This window comes from Onychostoma macrolepis, chromosome 24, assembly GCF_012432095.1.
Source record: "Onychostoma macrolepis isolate SWU-2019 chromosome 24, ASM1243209v1, whole genome shotgun sequence".
Classification (NCBI taxonomy): domain Eukaryota; kingdom Metazoa; phylum Chordata; class Actinopteri; order Cypriniformes; family Cyprinidae; genus Onychostoma; species Onychostoma macrolepis.
Window position 1 is genome coordinate 4,293,096 of NC_081178.1, and position 16,633 is coordinate 4,309,728.

Sequence of the window (16,633 nt, forward strand, 5' to 3'; positions counted from 1 at the left end):
AGATTTACTATCATACACCAGGTCTGAAAATGACTTCGGACAAAGGTACAAAATTTGTCATTGGGGTTGTACACTTTTGTAACTTTTTATCCCTAAAGGGTGCATATTGTTACCTTAAAGGTACATATAGGCTACCTTTGTACTTTGCTGTATAGTTTCTTGCTCTAGCGAATTAAACACAGACAAACTTGTTAATAATAGTCCTTATGCTCACTTGAAAACTAGACGCAGTGTGTTCGAACAAGATTAACCGGTAGATCTAGTTCTAGGTTGATCACCTTTTTTCCATCACCTTGGGTGGTGTGACCTGGAGGTAAAAAAAATGCATTATTTGTTTAAAAAGAAGGATTGATTCATTGTCTACAAGCGTAGAGAAATGGCATAAGAAAACTACACACTGTGTTGGATAAAAATCATTAAATTAATGTAAAAATAGTGCAAGGTTTTTCAGTATAGCCTCTTGGAAATCTACCATTTCTGCTCTTGCTCTGAAATGCCTGTCTGTCATTGCATAAATACCAAAGATGGCGTTAAACCAGTTTGTTGGTTCAGGCAGATGTTTAGCAATCATTATAAATGGATGGAAACGTAGACGATTTTTTCTTATCCTTCTTTATGAAAAATAATCAACGTTTGCTGTGTATTTCCCGCAGTGTTGCCAAGCCCCTCCCTCAGAAAATCTCTAGAACCACCCTCAAAAGTCTCCAAATATTTAAATACAGGTAAATTTGGTATAGGTAAAGGAAAGTAAATATATATATATATCTACTTTACAAATGATGACAGTATAAAAAAATATAACAAAAGATGAAGTAGGCCTATAACAAAAAAATCTGAAGTGAAATTAGGAAATGCTTAGGCCTACTTGTAACTCTACAGGACACATTTGAATCAGTAAATTCTTCCTGTGATCTGCAAGCACATCAAACATGTTGGAAATGATGTAAAGACACATAATGTTGGGCATTTGTTTCATGTGTCACCAAAGCGCATCCCGGTCCTGCTCAAATACAACAGATAAGAAATATGATTCTCCCAAAACAAAACTTTTATTCATACAAACTTATTTCAGCCAACACACTCTATTACTACAAAGTAAGTGCAAAATACTGCATCCCAGCACACATGACACAAACAGTATCTGCGCACTGTAAAAACTAAAGGCTCCTGGAGGCACCTTTTGGGGTTCTTCACTTCGCCACTGTGGCGGAACCCTTTGTAGAGCCTCTAGGCACCCTTTAAAAAGGGGTGGTTCTCTGAGGAACTTTTAACGGTTCCTGGAGGAACCCTTTTATTAAGAATGGTCAGGAACCACCTTGGTGCTTCGAGGCACCATTTCTCAATTTCAGTTCTTTAATATTTGTTCCCCTCTCCCTCCCTCTAGTTTATTGTTCCTGCTATTGACATATTTAATTATTTTAATAAACAAACTGAAAAACTAAAATGAATACATATCAAACATTGTTTATTGATTAACAACAACAATATCCATAGAAGTTTCAAATAAATAATCAATACTGCACATCACAATCCAATTCATGGGAACACCAGTGTTAATATTGTTATAAATAAAAATAAATAAAACTTACACCTTGACAAAACCATAAATAAATAAATGTGACCCAAATATCTTAGAACTTTAAAACAATCATACCTCAAAAATAGTACAATTCAAATGAGCAAATTTAATTACAAATTTAACGTACATCGCAGTCAATGATAACATTCTTTCTTATTCTAAATGGAGGTCACAGATTGGGAAAATTCACACAGGAAATTAAGAAATTGATAAGCCTCAAGACAGCTGCAGGTAGCTTGATGATCTCCTCTTGAATACCCAACAAATGCAGCAGAAAAATAGTACACTTTGCTGTACGTTTAACAGCTTTTCTGTATAATGTTGAATAGAACAAAGGCACTTATAAGGTGAAATCATGTTGGTAGCTTCGTCAGCAAGTAGCTCCTCACCATCAGGAAAATCTGCAGTGCTGCTCTCACCAAATGGGTCTCCATTACCACAGTTAGTGTAAGATTCTGTGTAGTTCGTTGAAAAATGAGGGATTTACATAAAATTTAATAACAAAATATTGACATTTATTCATTTAGCACATGGTTTTATTCAGAGTATCTTAAAAATGAGTATTTTGTTATATTAGTGTACTGATTAATGGTTGTGGACTAGTTCAATGCAATATCTATTACAATAACACACAGTGTATGTATATTTGAATGTATTTATGCATGCATGTGTTCGTGTGTGTGTGTGTATACACAGGTGCATCTCAAAAAATTAGAATAGCGTGAAAAAGTTATAGATATTCTAGATTCATTACATGTAAAGTAAAACATTTCAAAAAGATTTTTTTTGTTTTAATCTTGATGATTACAGCTTACAGATCACGAAAGCCAAAAATATTTACATTTGAGTTGAATTAAATGACCATCCCTACAGTATAAATTCCGGGTGTCTGCAGCAACACACATTAAAGCCTGAACAATAGTTTGGTGAGCTGTCGAACATGGTTCACTTGGAGCTGTAATGATTTGTTTTGCTAGAGACAATAAGATTGATGATTTGAATAGGAATGGCTTTAACTGCAGCAATCCAATACTGGATTTTTGACTTGAGCTGTAAGCTCTAATCATCAAAATTAAAACAAACAAACAAAAATAAACTTTTGAAATGTTTTACTTTACATGTAATGAATCTAGAATATATGAAAGTTTTACTTGTGCACCTGTGTGTGTGTGTGTATGTGTAAACCTCAAAATGCACAAACTCAGACTTACCTCAATTAATCATATACAGTCCAGCACATCAGGATCAGGAGCAAGGCTCGGATTTCTCAGAAGAAAATAAAAGGGGGGAAAAAAAAAACATATAAACTATAAGTAATTGAATGTTTTAGAGTGGTTTCTGATGTTTCTCCGCAATTGTTGTTATTTACACACCTTCAAAACATGAGGTAAGTCCAGAGAGATCACTTTATTGTCAGCCAGCAACAGACATCAGCAGCTCCAGCAGTCCACTACAGAGCCATATTCATGAAACATACGTCTTCATTAACTGCTAAAAAAAAAAAAAGAAAACATGGATAAATTATAAACTCTTTAATTCAATTCAGTGTAAAGTTAATAGTGTATATAAGACCAGATTCATATATAATTTTGGATTAACGTTAGGCCTCACTCTGAAACACTATTTCAGTTATTTCAAAGTAAAAAAATAAATAAATAGGCCTACTTACATTAGTGCTGCTCAGTGAACCCTGTGAAATTTTAAGAGAACTCAAGTATGTATACGTTCTGAGGAGAGAAAGGGACACAAACAGTTTTTTTTCTGTAAGTTAAATTAATCGAAAAATAGTCTACATGTAACATGGATGGGTAACGATTTAACAAACGTAAAAGACAACAAATTAGTTCAGAAAAGAAGAGAGTTACAATGACTAAAAGTGAACATAATGAACAAAGCTGACTAAAAATCACCGTTTGTGATTTAATACTCTCCATTTCGTCCCACGAAGTTCATTATGATAGTTAGCATCGCGGCTATTAAATTAGCGGTTAAAATGGTATACAACAAACATTTAAATATAAAAACATACAGTTAAGCGTGTCAGTACAGAAAATTGTGTACAAATAGTAAATCTGTATATTTATTTTGGAGAATTTACTCACCTTTTGTTAGACAGTCCTGCGTTGTGGTTGTTTCTTTGAGGAGAGGAACCGTTAATGATGCTTTGTATTTGAAATCGCACTTGCGCGCGCGCGAGCAGACAGCAGGTGCGCGAGGACATTTTCTTCTTCCTGACAACAGCATACTTTTTTATTATATTAATTGTTAAACAATTATTTCTGAATAATTGAAAGTTATTTCATTAGGGAAATAAAAATTCTAAATATTACTCTTGTACTGATTGTTATAATTAGTGTATTTTTAATTAAATCAATGTGTTGAGCCATATTTAGTTCAATAATATTTGTAATGTTTGCTTTAAAGTTTCAGGAAAACAATATCTACCTTCAAATAATTTTACATTTGTTTCTAAACTAAAAAAATATTTTTAGTTATTGCAGTATTTAAGTTATACAACAAAAGTATTTAAAAGTGGCATATAAAAGTGCAATCTGGCAGAAAGAAATAAAGAAAATAATCTGTAATACCATGGTGTAGCCACTGCCTGTATGGCCTTATATGTGTATATTCCCTATTGCTGAAAACAGTGTTTTCAGACATAATTTTTAGATATACGTGGCTGATTTGTAGATTTTGCATGTCCCCTTTTTTTTTTGACAATTTGTAAGACCATTTAGTCTTTTCTAATCATGCCCAAGTTTTTTGTTTTCACATGCCAAGTGCCACAAAAGTGATTACGTTCCATACCATTCCAAAAAAGTTATAATAATAATCAGTCCTATTTCATTTCTGTCACATGAATCTCTGGGTTCCTCCAGATGCTGGCTTTTACAAGTCAGATCTTCCAGGAACCATTTCAATGTTAACAGATCTTACAATAACCCTTTTTTAAAATTTGAGTTCCTCCAGGAACCTCCAGAGCACTTTGAGGTCTCTGTGTAATGAAAGGGTGACTCCAGAACCTCAGAACTGGAAACAAAGTGCTTCAGGGATCCCATAAGTTCTTGCAAGAACTGCAAAGACTGAAATGGTTCCTCCAGCAACCCTATTATGAAAAAAAAGAGCTTTGAGGCACTTAAATTACATTTTGAAGTTCCTCGAGTACTCAAAAGGATATTTGAGGCACCTTTAGTTTTTACAGTGTGGTTGACATGACTGTGCATGAATTGTGGTATAACTTTTGTGTCTGTGGTTAAAATAAGAGGTTCATGCACTGAGTTGGTGCCCTGATGTAATCATATTTTTTCTCCACCATCTTGATGTTTATAATGAAATGGTGGTGTGTGTCATCATGTCTGAATGGCAGATGTACTGATGTATGTTCACTGCGCGACTCATTAGGCGCGTTCGTCTTTAAGCGGCGCTGCGCAGAATGGTCAGTGTATGACATCAAAGTACCGCGAGAGCTATAAGAGAGCAGACGGATCCTATGCTTTCAAATGGCTCTCGCGGTACTTTGATGTCATACACTGACCATTCTGCGCAGCGCCGCTTAAAGACGAACGCGTCTATTGGCATGATTGAGAGCAAACGTGAGAGGGAAAAAAAATCGCTATTTTTATTTAAATATAGCTAAAATAGCTCCTTGACGCAAAAAATCAATACAAGTCGCAGCAACAATGAGAAAGTAGCTAAATTTGCCGAATCCCCAAATTGGCAACACTGATTTTCCCGCAGGTTTGTCGTTGCGCTCCAGGCCGCGTGGCGGCGCTGGTTTGACGCGTTGAGTTCGTTTACAGAGACGAGGAAGAAAAACATTACATTCAAGCGCACAGGTCAATGTTATGTACACAAATAATGGGATTATATTTATCTAGCATTATTATAGAGCACTCAAACCCTTTAGATACTTTCTATTAACCGCCATATTTGTGTTTTGAAGTTTCTTTGCTGTTCGTCTCTATTTTCTCGTATATCTATGCAGAAACGCGTTTATAATCTCTGTTTCCAGCATATGAAGTAGGCCATAGCTGTTGGGTAAGTGCGTTTTCTGTATATTTTTAACATTTTAAAATGCTAGTACTGTTTATTAACGTCGTTAATCACATTATTATTGTGGTATGGGTGATTTTCAACCCAAGCAAAATTTCTTAACTAATTTAACTTAATTACCACTTAATGTCCAGCTTTAACAAGACAACTGTCATAATGCAAGTCATTATTGTTATTAGAAATGTTGTTTGAATCTATGTTACCTATTACTCGTGTATTTACATATTTATGAGCCTAAATGTTAATTGAAGTTCCAGTTGAAGCCGCTAGAAGGCGCCAACGACCAATATTCATCAGCCATATACTGTATAATTATATGTTGAGGGTAAATAACTATGATTTGTGTGTTTTAGCATGTTTCTGGTGGGGTTAACCGGAGGCATCGCCTCAGGGAAGAGCACAGTGTCTTCTCAGCTGAAAGAACTGGGCTGTCCGATCATCGATGCAGATGTGGTGGCCCGGAAAGGTGTTTAGTGCTTGTTTGTCTTTGGTATATTATAACATTATTTTGTAAAAAAATTCATAGGTTTTTGTGTTTTGAAAAAATGTAAAAATCATTTAAAAAAAAGGTAGGTACCATTTAGAAAACTAATTTGAAGCATTTAAAAAATAATTAAAATAGTTTTTAAGATAATAAATTAATGAAAAATATAAGAAATTAAATTAAATAAAAAACTTAAATAGCTTTAGTAAGTGTGTATTCTGGACTCATTTTTAATAAATATAATATATAAATGTAAATATAATGTGTATAGATTTTATTTCATTTAATAATAAAAATTACTTCAGTGGGAATTTTTATTTATTTATATTATTATAAATGATAAATATATTAAAATAATTATTTAATATAGATTTTTAAATCATTAAAAAAAATTACATGAGTGAAATATATTTAAATATTTTAAAATAATATTTAATATTTATTTAATATACATTTATTTATTTAATACATGCTTTAATTGTGTGATTTTTCTATGTGCATCAGTGGTGAAGCCCCAAAGCCCAGCGTACAGACTGATTTTGCAGCACTTTGGACGTGAAATTTTGTTAGACAATGGCGAGATTGACAGACAGAAACTGGGGCAGATCATCTTCTCCAGCCCAGAGAAACGAAAACTTCTCAACTCCATCACACACCCAGAAATACATAAAGAAATGTTCAAACAAATACTGCTGTACTTCATTAAAGGTACACTCACACATGCATAAGATCAAACAAACCATGATAAAAGTGTGACAAAATCTCATGAACTAATGTTTGTGTCTGTTGTTCTTTAGGCTACAGATATGTGATTTTGGATGTGCCGCTGCTTTTTGAAACACGACGTCTCACCCGTTTCCTAACCCACACTGTTGTCGTATACTGGTATGATTTTCCCTCTTTCACTTTCTTTGTTTTCATGAATTGCTATAAGTCAGATTGGGCTGAGTATTACCTGTGTTAAGGTAGTTTTTAAAGCAAATTATGGGTCTTTCAGTGTTGTTTTACCATTATTTATAACCATTATAGTATTTATACATTTTCTTACATTTTTTACTTTCTTCTTTTCATTTTTAAAAAAATCTTTTTTATTACTTGTCTAAAAATGTTATTATTTATTTTATAATTTTAGTTCTTCAGGGAAGGAAACTTTTGTTTTTACGTTTTTATTTTGTTGTAATTTTTAATGTAATATTTTATTTTTATTTCATTTCAGCTGTATTTCAGTTAACAGTTTTAAATAATTTTAGTTAACAATAATAAGCCTGGGCGTCTGTATTTTGGCAGTGACCCGGCGACGCAGCTGTCCCGTCTCATGCAGAGGGACGGTTTGAGTCAGGAGGAGGCCGAGCAGAGGATCGGTGCTCAGATGCCCCTCAAAGAGAAGCGTGGACTCGCCAGTCACGTGATCGAGAACTCGGGCTCTCGCGAGGACACTCACAGACAGATGCTGCGGTTGCACACCAAGCTCGAGGACTCCATGGAGTTTCTGGTCGTCAGGGCCGTCGCCGTGGCAGCTGTCGCCGGGCTCGGCGGCCTGTTTTTATGTACAGTCAGAATGCTGGTCTCTTAGCAAACATACAGAAATGCTTCCACAACAATGGCAATAGGTCTTAAAGGGATAGTGCACCCAATAATCAACATTCTGTCAGAATGTACTCATTATATGTGGTTTTGGACAGAAATATTTCTTTTGAATATTTCACAGAAGAAAGTAAAGTCATATAGGTTTGTAACAATGTGAACAAATGATGACAGAATTTTAATTTACAGTCAAAAAACAATGAAGAATATGATTTTATATTTTAACATAGGTTTTTGTTGTCTAAACCATTTTTATTTGATGTTTAACCTCACTTTGTTGTTAATATTCGGACCTCACCACCGTCAGCCTGAGCTACACCTGTGAAAAAAGTCATATTTACAGTTCATATTTACAGATTGCACAGGCTGCGTAACTCTATAATCAGCACAATGATTTTGATATGAGTCCTAAATGTAACATACTGTATAAAACAGAACTATGACAACAATGCTACTTTTTTACCTCGACACGTTTAATTATGCATTCACTGATACATGAAATAGACTGAATGTATTAATACAGTACCTTCTGCTGCTTTTTGTTAATATCAGATAATTTAATCTACTGTATATCTGACTTAAAAAAAGTCACAACTTGAACTTAATGTTGCAGTAAATTTATTCTTTGTGATGCTAATTGACCCATTCAGCGAGAGAGATATATATCATGTCAATAGGAGAATCACTTTGATGTAAGCAAAAAGCACAAGTATTGTTCAGTATATTTTCATGATTATGCAAAAGTAGTTTTCTATACTGTAAAAAGCAGTGTGTATCAATATTAAATAAAACTATTGTGTTTTTAGTAGGTTTTTATTATTCTTATTTTTCACTAAAATAATACCAATTCTTTAAATTAAAATTAAAAAACAAATCTAATTAAAAATAAAAAAATTATTTTTAGTAAAATAAAAATACACATATATTAAAAAACACATAAATAACAAAAACACATGATAGCATTACTAAAAATGTTGTTAAACAAAAACAAAATATGAAAAACAAATTCTAACTTAATAATAAACTATAATTTTATCCCAGTGATACTAAAATAACACTGGTAAAATGTGGTAACCTGTAGCTTTTACCTAATTCAACACAATTTTTATTTTTTCTAGGTATAGACTGGTGTATTTAGGTTGGTTCAGTGATGTTTAATAAATAATATTTTTTGACTATTTTTGACAGTTACTTTAGTTAACATTTTTTCAGTGCATATGCAATTTTTAAAGGAATTTCAAAATCTCTTAAGCAACAGGTTTTGTTGCTGCAGTTCCATTTGTAAGAGTGTTTATGTTCGTCTCGCGGTGTAAACATGAGTAATATACATGTACATCAGACGAACACACAGACAGATATGACAGTTATGAGTTCTCTCTCTGTCTTCTTCACTCAGTCCTTCATCTTCAGGGTTGGCCTATGGTGATGTTCTCTGTCTTTAATAAGCTGTTCTTATGCTAACACAGAGTGACGCGGGCCAGCGGCCCTGCACAGTAAGACCTCTGTGTGTGTGTGTGTGTGTGTGTGTGTGTGAGCGAGATGGTCAAGGTTTTAAGATTGTGCATCTGTCTTTATGCAATGGATGGAGATTGTGTGTGTGTGTGTGTGTGTGAATGCGGTCCTGTCAGAGCGCTTTAGTCTGAAACAAACAGAATCAAGTGTCTGCATATCAAGAGATAAAGTATCTAGAGTGAAAAGTAAACTTTTTGAACACTGTCACTTTGAGAAATGTTACGGGTGAAATGTCTGGGTAAATCTCAAAAATCACAAGAAACTAAACAAGAAGTTATATTTTTGGCATAATTTTTTAAAAACATTTTTAGGACCATTAGGTGTTTTTTTTTTTGACACAACCCGGAAAATGTCCCTAGGGGAACATTTAGTTCTCGGGGAACTGCCCTGGTGCCTAGGTACAATTATTATTATTATAATTTTTTTTGCATTTTAAAGTTACATATTTATAAAATTATTTCAATGTAAAATTATATCAGTTTGTGGTCTATACATTTTTTTTTTAATGCTGCATTTATTTAATCAAGAGTGCAGAAAAAACAGTACTATTGTGAAATATTATTACAATTAAAAATTTTTTTTAAAGTTTTCTATGTGAGTATACTGTAAAATGTAATTAATTTTTGTAAATGTAAATGTAAATGTAATTTTTCAGGGTTTCCGCGGGGCCTTAAAAAGTCTTAAAACGTCTTAAATTTACTTTATCAAATTTAAGGTCATAAAAAGTCTTAAATTGTACAAGAAAGTCTTAATTATGATTTCAAGAGGTCTTAAATTTGGGTACAGACCAGAATCACCATGCACCTTAATGTGACGATTAAACTTCAAAAAGCTATAAATAAATATGAGCGCAGCACGTTTCAAAGTCCGGTGCTGCTTTGTGTTCTGCTGTTACCGCGGAAACCGTTCGAAAGCGCCTCCTGCTGGCAGAGAATGAATCTGCATGTTCAATAAGGCTGTTATTGTGAGTAGTGTATTCATGCAATACCGGGGGCTGTAGTTTCAGAACCGGATTTCTAGGACCCTATAGTTTTTAGGGTCCAAGCCAGAATGGCGCAGGGCACTATTGTTTCCTTCAGGATTCTTTTTTTTTTTTTTTTTTTTTTCCCGACTATCCGGGCATTTTTGGGGGCCTTAACATGCTCAAAAACTCTTGAAAATTTGCACACACGTTGGAATCTGCGGTCATTAGGACGCCGCAGAGGCTGGGACCCGGGCGTGGCACAGGGGCTCTACATCGCCCCCTAGAACACAGTCTGAAAACTTGATCTGTAGCTCACACATACTTGCACGTATTCATCTGAAACTCGGTACACATATAGATCTCATTGAGCCGACCAATTTTCACTCTCAATGTCATAGGCTCCGCCCAACAGGAAGTCGGCTATATAGGGCTGTTTGAAAAGCACACGCTCTGGAATTTGATATACTCCTCTGAGGACTTCCATACGATTGCTACCAAACTCGGTGAAAATGATCTCAAGACATTGGGGATGCTAAATTGCGGAGGGATTTTTGATATCTCGAACGGTTTGCCCGTGGCGAGGTGATGAATTATGGCGAAAAATGAGAGATAGGAAATGTCTAATAACATCCACATATATTGTCTGATATTGATCAAACATCAGGGGTGTGTTCGTTTTACGATGCCGATCGAATAGATGTGACTATTATGAGTAAAAGTTATAGCGCCACCAACTGGCAGCAGGAAATGTGTCGTTTTCAAAATGCTTTGAATTCAGCATCTTATTTTTACCCGATTTGCTTCAAACTTCATCAGAATAATGACAAAACACGGCCGATGTAAAACTGTGAAGGGAATATTGATATCTAAAATATTGTTGCCATAGTAATATGTCAAAGTTGAACGTTTTGTTGTTGATTTTGAAGTTGATTTTGAGGCAGATAACATGCTTAGAATTCCATGAAACTCAATACACATATCCATATTAATGATAGTTAGACACCGGAAAAAGCTCATAAATGGGCGTGGTACAGGCACTCTATAGCACCACCTTTTGTCAAAAGTGGGGGGGTTGGTTTTAGCTACAGACACCAAACTCGGTATATAAATTGTTCTTATTAAGACGGACAACTTTCTCATTGACAGTCATTAGCTACGACCAACAGGAAGTCGGCTATTTTTATTTGAATGTTTGTTTTTTAAGAAAACAGGCTGTAAACAAATTCATACTCCTCCTAGCAGAAACAAGTAGTTCACACCAAACTTTGTCAACATGATGCCAATATACTGAAGATTTTAAATTGCGGACGGATTTAGGATATCTCGAACGGTGTGGTAATGGTGATTTATTAAAGTAATAGTGAAAAAAATAGAAGTAATTTTCTTATATCTTTGAAGTGCAGTTTCCAAACACTTCAAAACTTTTTACATAAATATAACAAATCATTCTGAGGAAACATGCTTACTTTCAAAAATGTATCATGCTCAGGGGCCACAAAACAATTAAAACTATAACTGAAATTGGTTTAAAGGTGAAGAGTGTAATACCAAGGATGACCAAAAGATGGAGGCATGACCTTATTTTTCATGAGTTGTCTGAGCTGGCAGTTCTGCCTGTCTTTCTATCAGAATGAAAAATAATGCATAGAATCAGCTGAAACGTTCTGTACTGTCAATATTCTTTACATACACACACACACACACACACACACACACATATATATATATATATATATACATAATTATCTATCTATCTATCTATCTATCTATATACATATATATATATATATATATATATATATATATATATATATATTAGATACTTTTTAAAATAGTTATAGAATATAAAAAGTATTGGTAAAAGTTTACATTAATGTCTCTTTGGTTAACATAAAGATGAAGAGTGTAATACCAAGGATGACCACCAGATGGAGGCATGAACTTATTTTTCATGAGGTGCCTGTCTCTGTATCAGAATGAAAAATAATGCATAGAATCAGCTGAAAGGTTCTGTAGTGCAAGTATTCTTTTAAACACACACACACATATATATATATATATATATATATATATATATATATATATATATATACACATATATGTATGTATTTTTTTTATTTACTTATTTTTTTAATTTTTTAATAGTTATAGAATATAAAAAGTATTGGTAACAATTTGCATTAAGGTCTCTGGTTAACATAAGTTATTACATTAATTAACATGAACTAAAAGGAACAATATATTTTAAAATAATTTATTAACCTTATTTAATGTTAGTTAATACCAAGAGTGTAATACCAAGGATGACCTTAATTTTCATGACTTCTCTGAGCTGCCAGATCTGCCTGTCTGTGTATCAGAATGAAAAATAATGCATAGAATCAGCTGAAATGTTCTGTACTGTCAGTATTCTTTACATATATATATATATATATATATATATATATATATATATATATACACACACACACACACATATAAATGTAAATATATAAATATATATTCATGAATGTAAATATATATATATATATATATATATATGTGTGTGTGTGTGTAAATAAACACATAAATATAAATATAAATATAAATATATATATATATATATATATATATATATATATATATATATAAATATAAATATATATATTTAAATAAATTAAATAAATGTATATATATAATTAATTAATATAGTTAATATTAATAACTGAAACCTTATTGAAAGTGTTACCAAAACTGTATATATTGTTGTGTGTATGGGTTTTGTATGTGTGTGTGTGTCTCAATGTCTTGATAATTTTGATTAACCCTTTCATTGCTGTATCCATCAAAACCAGACTGCCAGAAGGTTACTGTAATGCATGTGCCGCTGGGCACAGTTTTGCTGATGCCACCGGGTGGCGTTTGCACACGGCTTGGGCCCGCCATCGCTGCTTGCAGCTATATTTAAATTTTTTTTTTAATTATTTTATTTATTTATTTTTGTATGTATGTATTATGTCAGGTCTTCCAAGCCAGTTCTATCAAACCTTTACAATTAATCCAGAACTTGCAGCAAGATTAATTTTAATTAGCCAAAAATAATGTAAGAAAGAATGAAGAACATCACACCTCTGTTTATCAATTTGCACTGGCTACCAATAGCTCGACCACTGGCTCTGCACCCCTTTACCTAAATTAATTACTTCAGACTTATGTGCCTCTAGAAGCTTCGTTCTGCAAGTGAACGCGTCGCTTATTGTTCATCCCAAAGAGGCACAAAATCACTTTCACAGACTTTTACATTAACTGTTCCCTCCTGGTGGAGTGACCTGCCCAACTCAATCCCAGCAGCTGAGTCCTTAACCATCTTCAAGAATCGGCTAAAAACACATCTCTTCCATCTTTATTTGACCCTCTAACTCTAGCACTCTCTATTCTAATTCTATTCATTAAAAATTGCCCCTTTTAGACTTGCACTCTATTCATTTACTAACTGCTTAAAAAAAATTAAAAAACAACACTAGCTTCTCTATTCTTTTTCTATTCGGTCTGTTCCTTTTCTTTTCATTTATTATGCAATTAACAAAAGCAAAAAGCCTCTAACACTAGCTTACTCTATTCTTTTTCTATTCTATCTGTTTTCTTTTTATTTATTATATAATTTTTAAAAAGCCTTGCTACGTGTACTGCTTTAAGCTAACTGAAACTTGTTATAACACTTGCATACCATTGCTCTTTTGTTGATTTTGATTGCTTCCATTGTCCTCATTTGTAAGTCGCTTTGGATAAAAGCATCTGCTAAATGACCAAATATTAGTGGCTCATACTATTTTATAGCACTTGCTATTCAATTCTGTATATTATTTTTTTTAAGGAATTATGTAGTTGTTTAATTGTATACACTTAATTATTGTCCTAACCAACTCCTAACCCTAAACATACCCGTTGGTAACCCTCTTGAAATATTTAACCTAATTTATTTCAATATATTCTGGTTTTAAATTCAGTTTTCTTGGAAAGAAAGACTTGTGTCTGTGAGAGACTTCAGTTCATTAGCCGCAGCGCTTCACGTCCTGATGTGTGACAAACTTAAAGTGCAGTAAATGGTAAAACACTTGCGGTACAAATTGGTGTGATTATTAGTACTTTAATAAATGTAAAATAATTTGAATACAAATACTAATTTACAACATCCAGCATCACAATGAACTGTTTTGTACAGCTAAAAAGGCTAAATGGAGATTGCTGACTTCCCCTCAAACGGTTCACACTAGCTCTTACATTAAAAATAAGATGGAAAGATAAAAAATGAATAGTTTCCATGGATCTAGTCTTTGCATCTGTTTGTTTAATGTTTGAATCAGGTCTCCTCTGTTGGAGTAAATAGCGCTGTCCCAAAAAATAGGGTCCTAGAACTGCAGCCTCTGGTATTGCAGGAACATTAGGTTTTTTGTTCAGACCAATGTTAAAATCGACCCATGTTTTTACCCCGCAAACACCCAGAGCTGTAAATGTGAACTGGTGGGTCAATAAGAAGATAATTCATTATAAAAATCTAAACAGTAAAATGTGTTTGTATGTTATTTAATTAATATAATAATTTATTGATAATAATTGTTTAAATTAATGTAATAATTAATATTTTTGACTCCTGAAATGTGAAGTGTATCATTTTATAAAACTTTTGTTTTCCTGAAAACTTGTATCTGAACTGTAAATCATGCTTTTACAGTCATTTTACAGTTTAATAGTTTACCATAGACATTGCCCTACCCTGCTCATATGGTATTAATTTTATTTGTGCAGGTCTTAAAAAGGTCTTAAAAGTCTTAAAACGTCTTAAATTTACTTGATCAAATTTAAGGTCATAAAAGTCTTAAAACGTCTTAAATTTACTTGATCAAATTTAAGGTCATAAAAGTCTTAAAACGTCTTAAATTTACTTGATCAAATTTAAGGTCATAAAAGTCTTAAAACGTCTTAAATTTACTTGATCAAATTTAAGGTCATAAAAGTCTTAAAACGTCTTAAATTTACTTGATCAAATTTAAGGTCATAAAAGTCTTAAAACGTCTTAAATTTACTTGATCAAATTTAAGGTCATAAAAGTCTTAAATTTGAGCTTAAAAATCCTGCAGAAACCCTGTTTTTGTATCATTGTATGTGTCTTTACTGTCACATTTGATCAGTTTAATGCATCATTGAAAAATAAAATATATAATATTTATTTATTTATTTATTTATTTATTTATTTATTTATTTATTTAAGGTAATAAAACTATGTTGCAAGAAATGACTTATTCCTAAAAATAGGCATATTTTTATAAGTACAATGTGCTGCTCCTTATCTATCTATCTATCTATATACATATATATATATAAATATATATATATATAAATATATATTCATGAATGTAAATATATAAATATATATTCATGAATGTAAATATATAAATATATATATATATGTGTGTGTGTGTGAGCGAGATGGTCAAGGTTTTAAGATTGTGCATCTGTCTTTATGCAATGGATGGAGATTGTGTGTGTGTGTAAATAAACACATAAATAACAAAAACACATGATAGCATTACTAAAAATGTTGTTAAACAAAACAAAATATGAAAAACAAATTCTAACTTAATAATAAACTATAATTTTATCCCAGTGATACTAAAATAACACTGGTAAAATGTGGTAACCTGTAGCTTTTACCTAATTCAACACAATTTTTATTTTTCTAGGTATAGACTGGTGTATTTAGGTTGGTTCAGTGATGTTTAATAAATAATATTTTTGACTCCTGAAATGTGAAGTGTATCATTTTATAAAACTTTTGTTTTCCTGAAAACTTGTATCTGAACTGTAAATCATGCTTTTACAGTCATTTTACAGTTTAATAGTTTACCATAGACATTGCCCTACCCTGCTCATATGGTATTAATTTTATTTGTGCAGGTCTTAAAAAGGTCTTAAAAGTCTTAAATTTGAGCTTAAAAATCCTGCAGAAACCCTGTTTTTGTATCATTGTATGTGTCTTTACTGTCACATTTGATCAGTTTAATGCATCATTGAAAAATAAAATATATAATATTTATTTATTTAAGGTAATAAAACTATGTTGCAAGAAATGACTTATTCCTAAAAATAGGCATATTTTTATAAGTACAATGTGCTGCTCCTTATCTATCTATCTATATACATATATATATATACATAATTATCTATCTATCTATCTATATACATATATATATATACATAATTATCTATCTATCTATCTATCTATAGTAATGAAAATTAGGTGGCAAATTAAGAATTTCTTAAGAGTTTCTTCTTATTTCTTATTGTAAAATTTCTTATTCACTTTTTTTTTTTTAATTTTTAATAGTTATAGAATATAAAACGTCTTAAATTTACTTGATCAAATTTAAGGTCATAAAAGTCTTAAAACGTCTTAAATTTACTTGATCAAATTTAAGGT

At 32.3% G+C, this 16,633-nt stretch overlaps 1 protein-coding gene and 1 long non-coding RNA gene across 4 annotated transcripts; one reads left to right on the top strand and one right to left on the bottom strand.

Annotated features, from left to right (window-relative positions):
- Positions 1-1,523: 1,523 nt before the first annotated feature.
- LOC131533024 (uncharacterized) lies at positions 1,524-3,793 on the bottom strand. The gene is made up of 4 exons (XR_009269020.1): positions 3,682-3,793; positions 3,249-3,306; positions 2,791-3,070; positions 1,524-2,034 (listed from the first exon to the last, which is right to left on the bottom strand). It is a non-coding gene; the product is annotated as an uncharacterized LOC131533024 (long non-coding RNA).
- A 1,418-nt stretch (positions 3,794-5,211) lies between these two features.
- dcakd (dephospho-CoA kinase domain containing) lies at positions 5,212-8,508 on the top strand. Of its 3 annotated transcripts, none has more exons than XM_058764999.1 (6): positions 5,212-5,415; positions 5,592-5,617; positions 5,986-6,098; positions 6,621-6,824; positions 6,914-7,001; positions 7,404-8,508. In XM_058764999.1, exons 3-6 carry the CDS (start codon positions 5,987-5,989, stop codon positions 7,687-7,689), a joined length of 690 nt encoding a protein of 229 aa, XP_058620982.1. In that variant the 5' UTR covers positions 5,212-5,415; positions 5,592-5,617; position 5,986; the 3' UTR covers positions 7,690-8,508. The 3 variants fall into 3 exon arrangements, with proteins under 3 accessions (XP_058620982.1, XP_058620981.1, XP_058620980.1); XM_058764998.1 differs by having other exon boundaries at positions 5,213-5,415; positions 5,565-5,617; XM_058764997.1 differs by having other exon boundaries at positions 5,216-5,617.
- Positions 8,509-16,633: the final 8,125 nt, after the last annotated feature.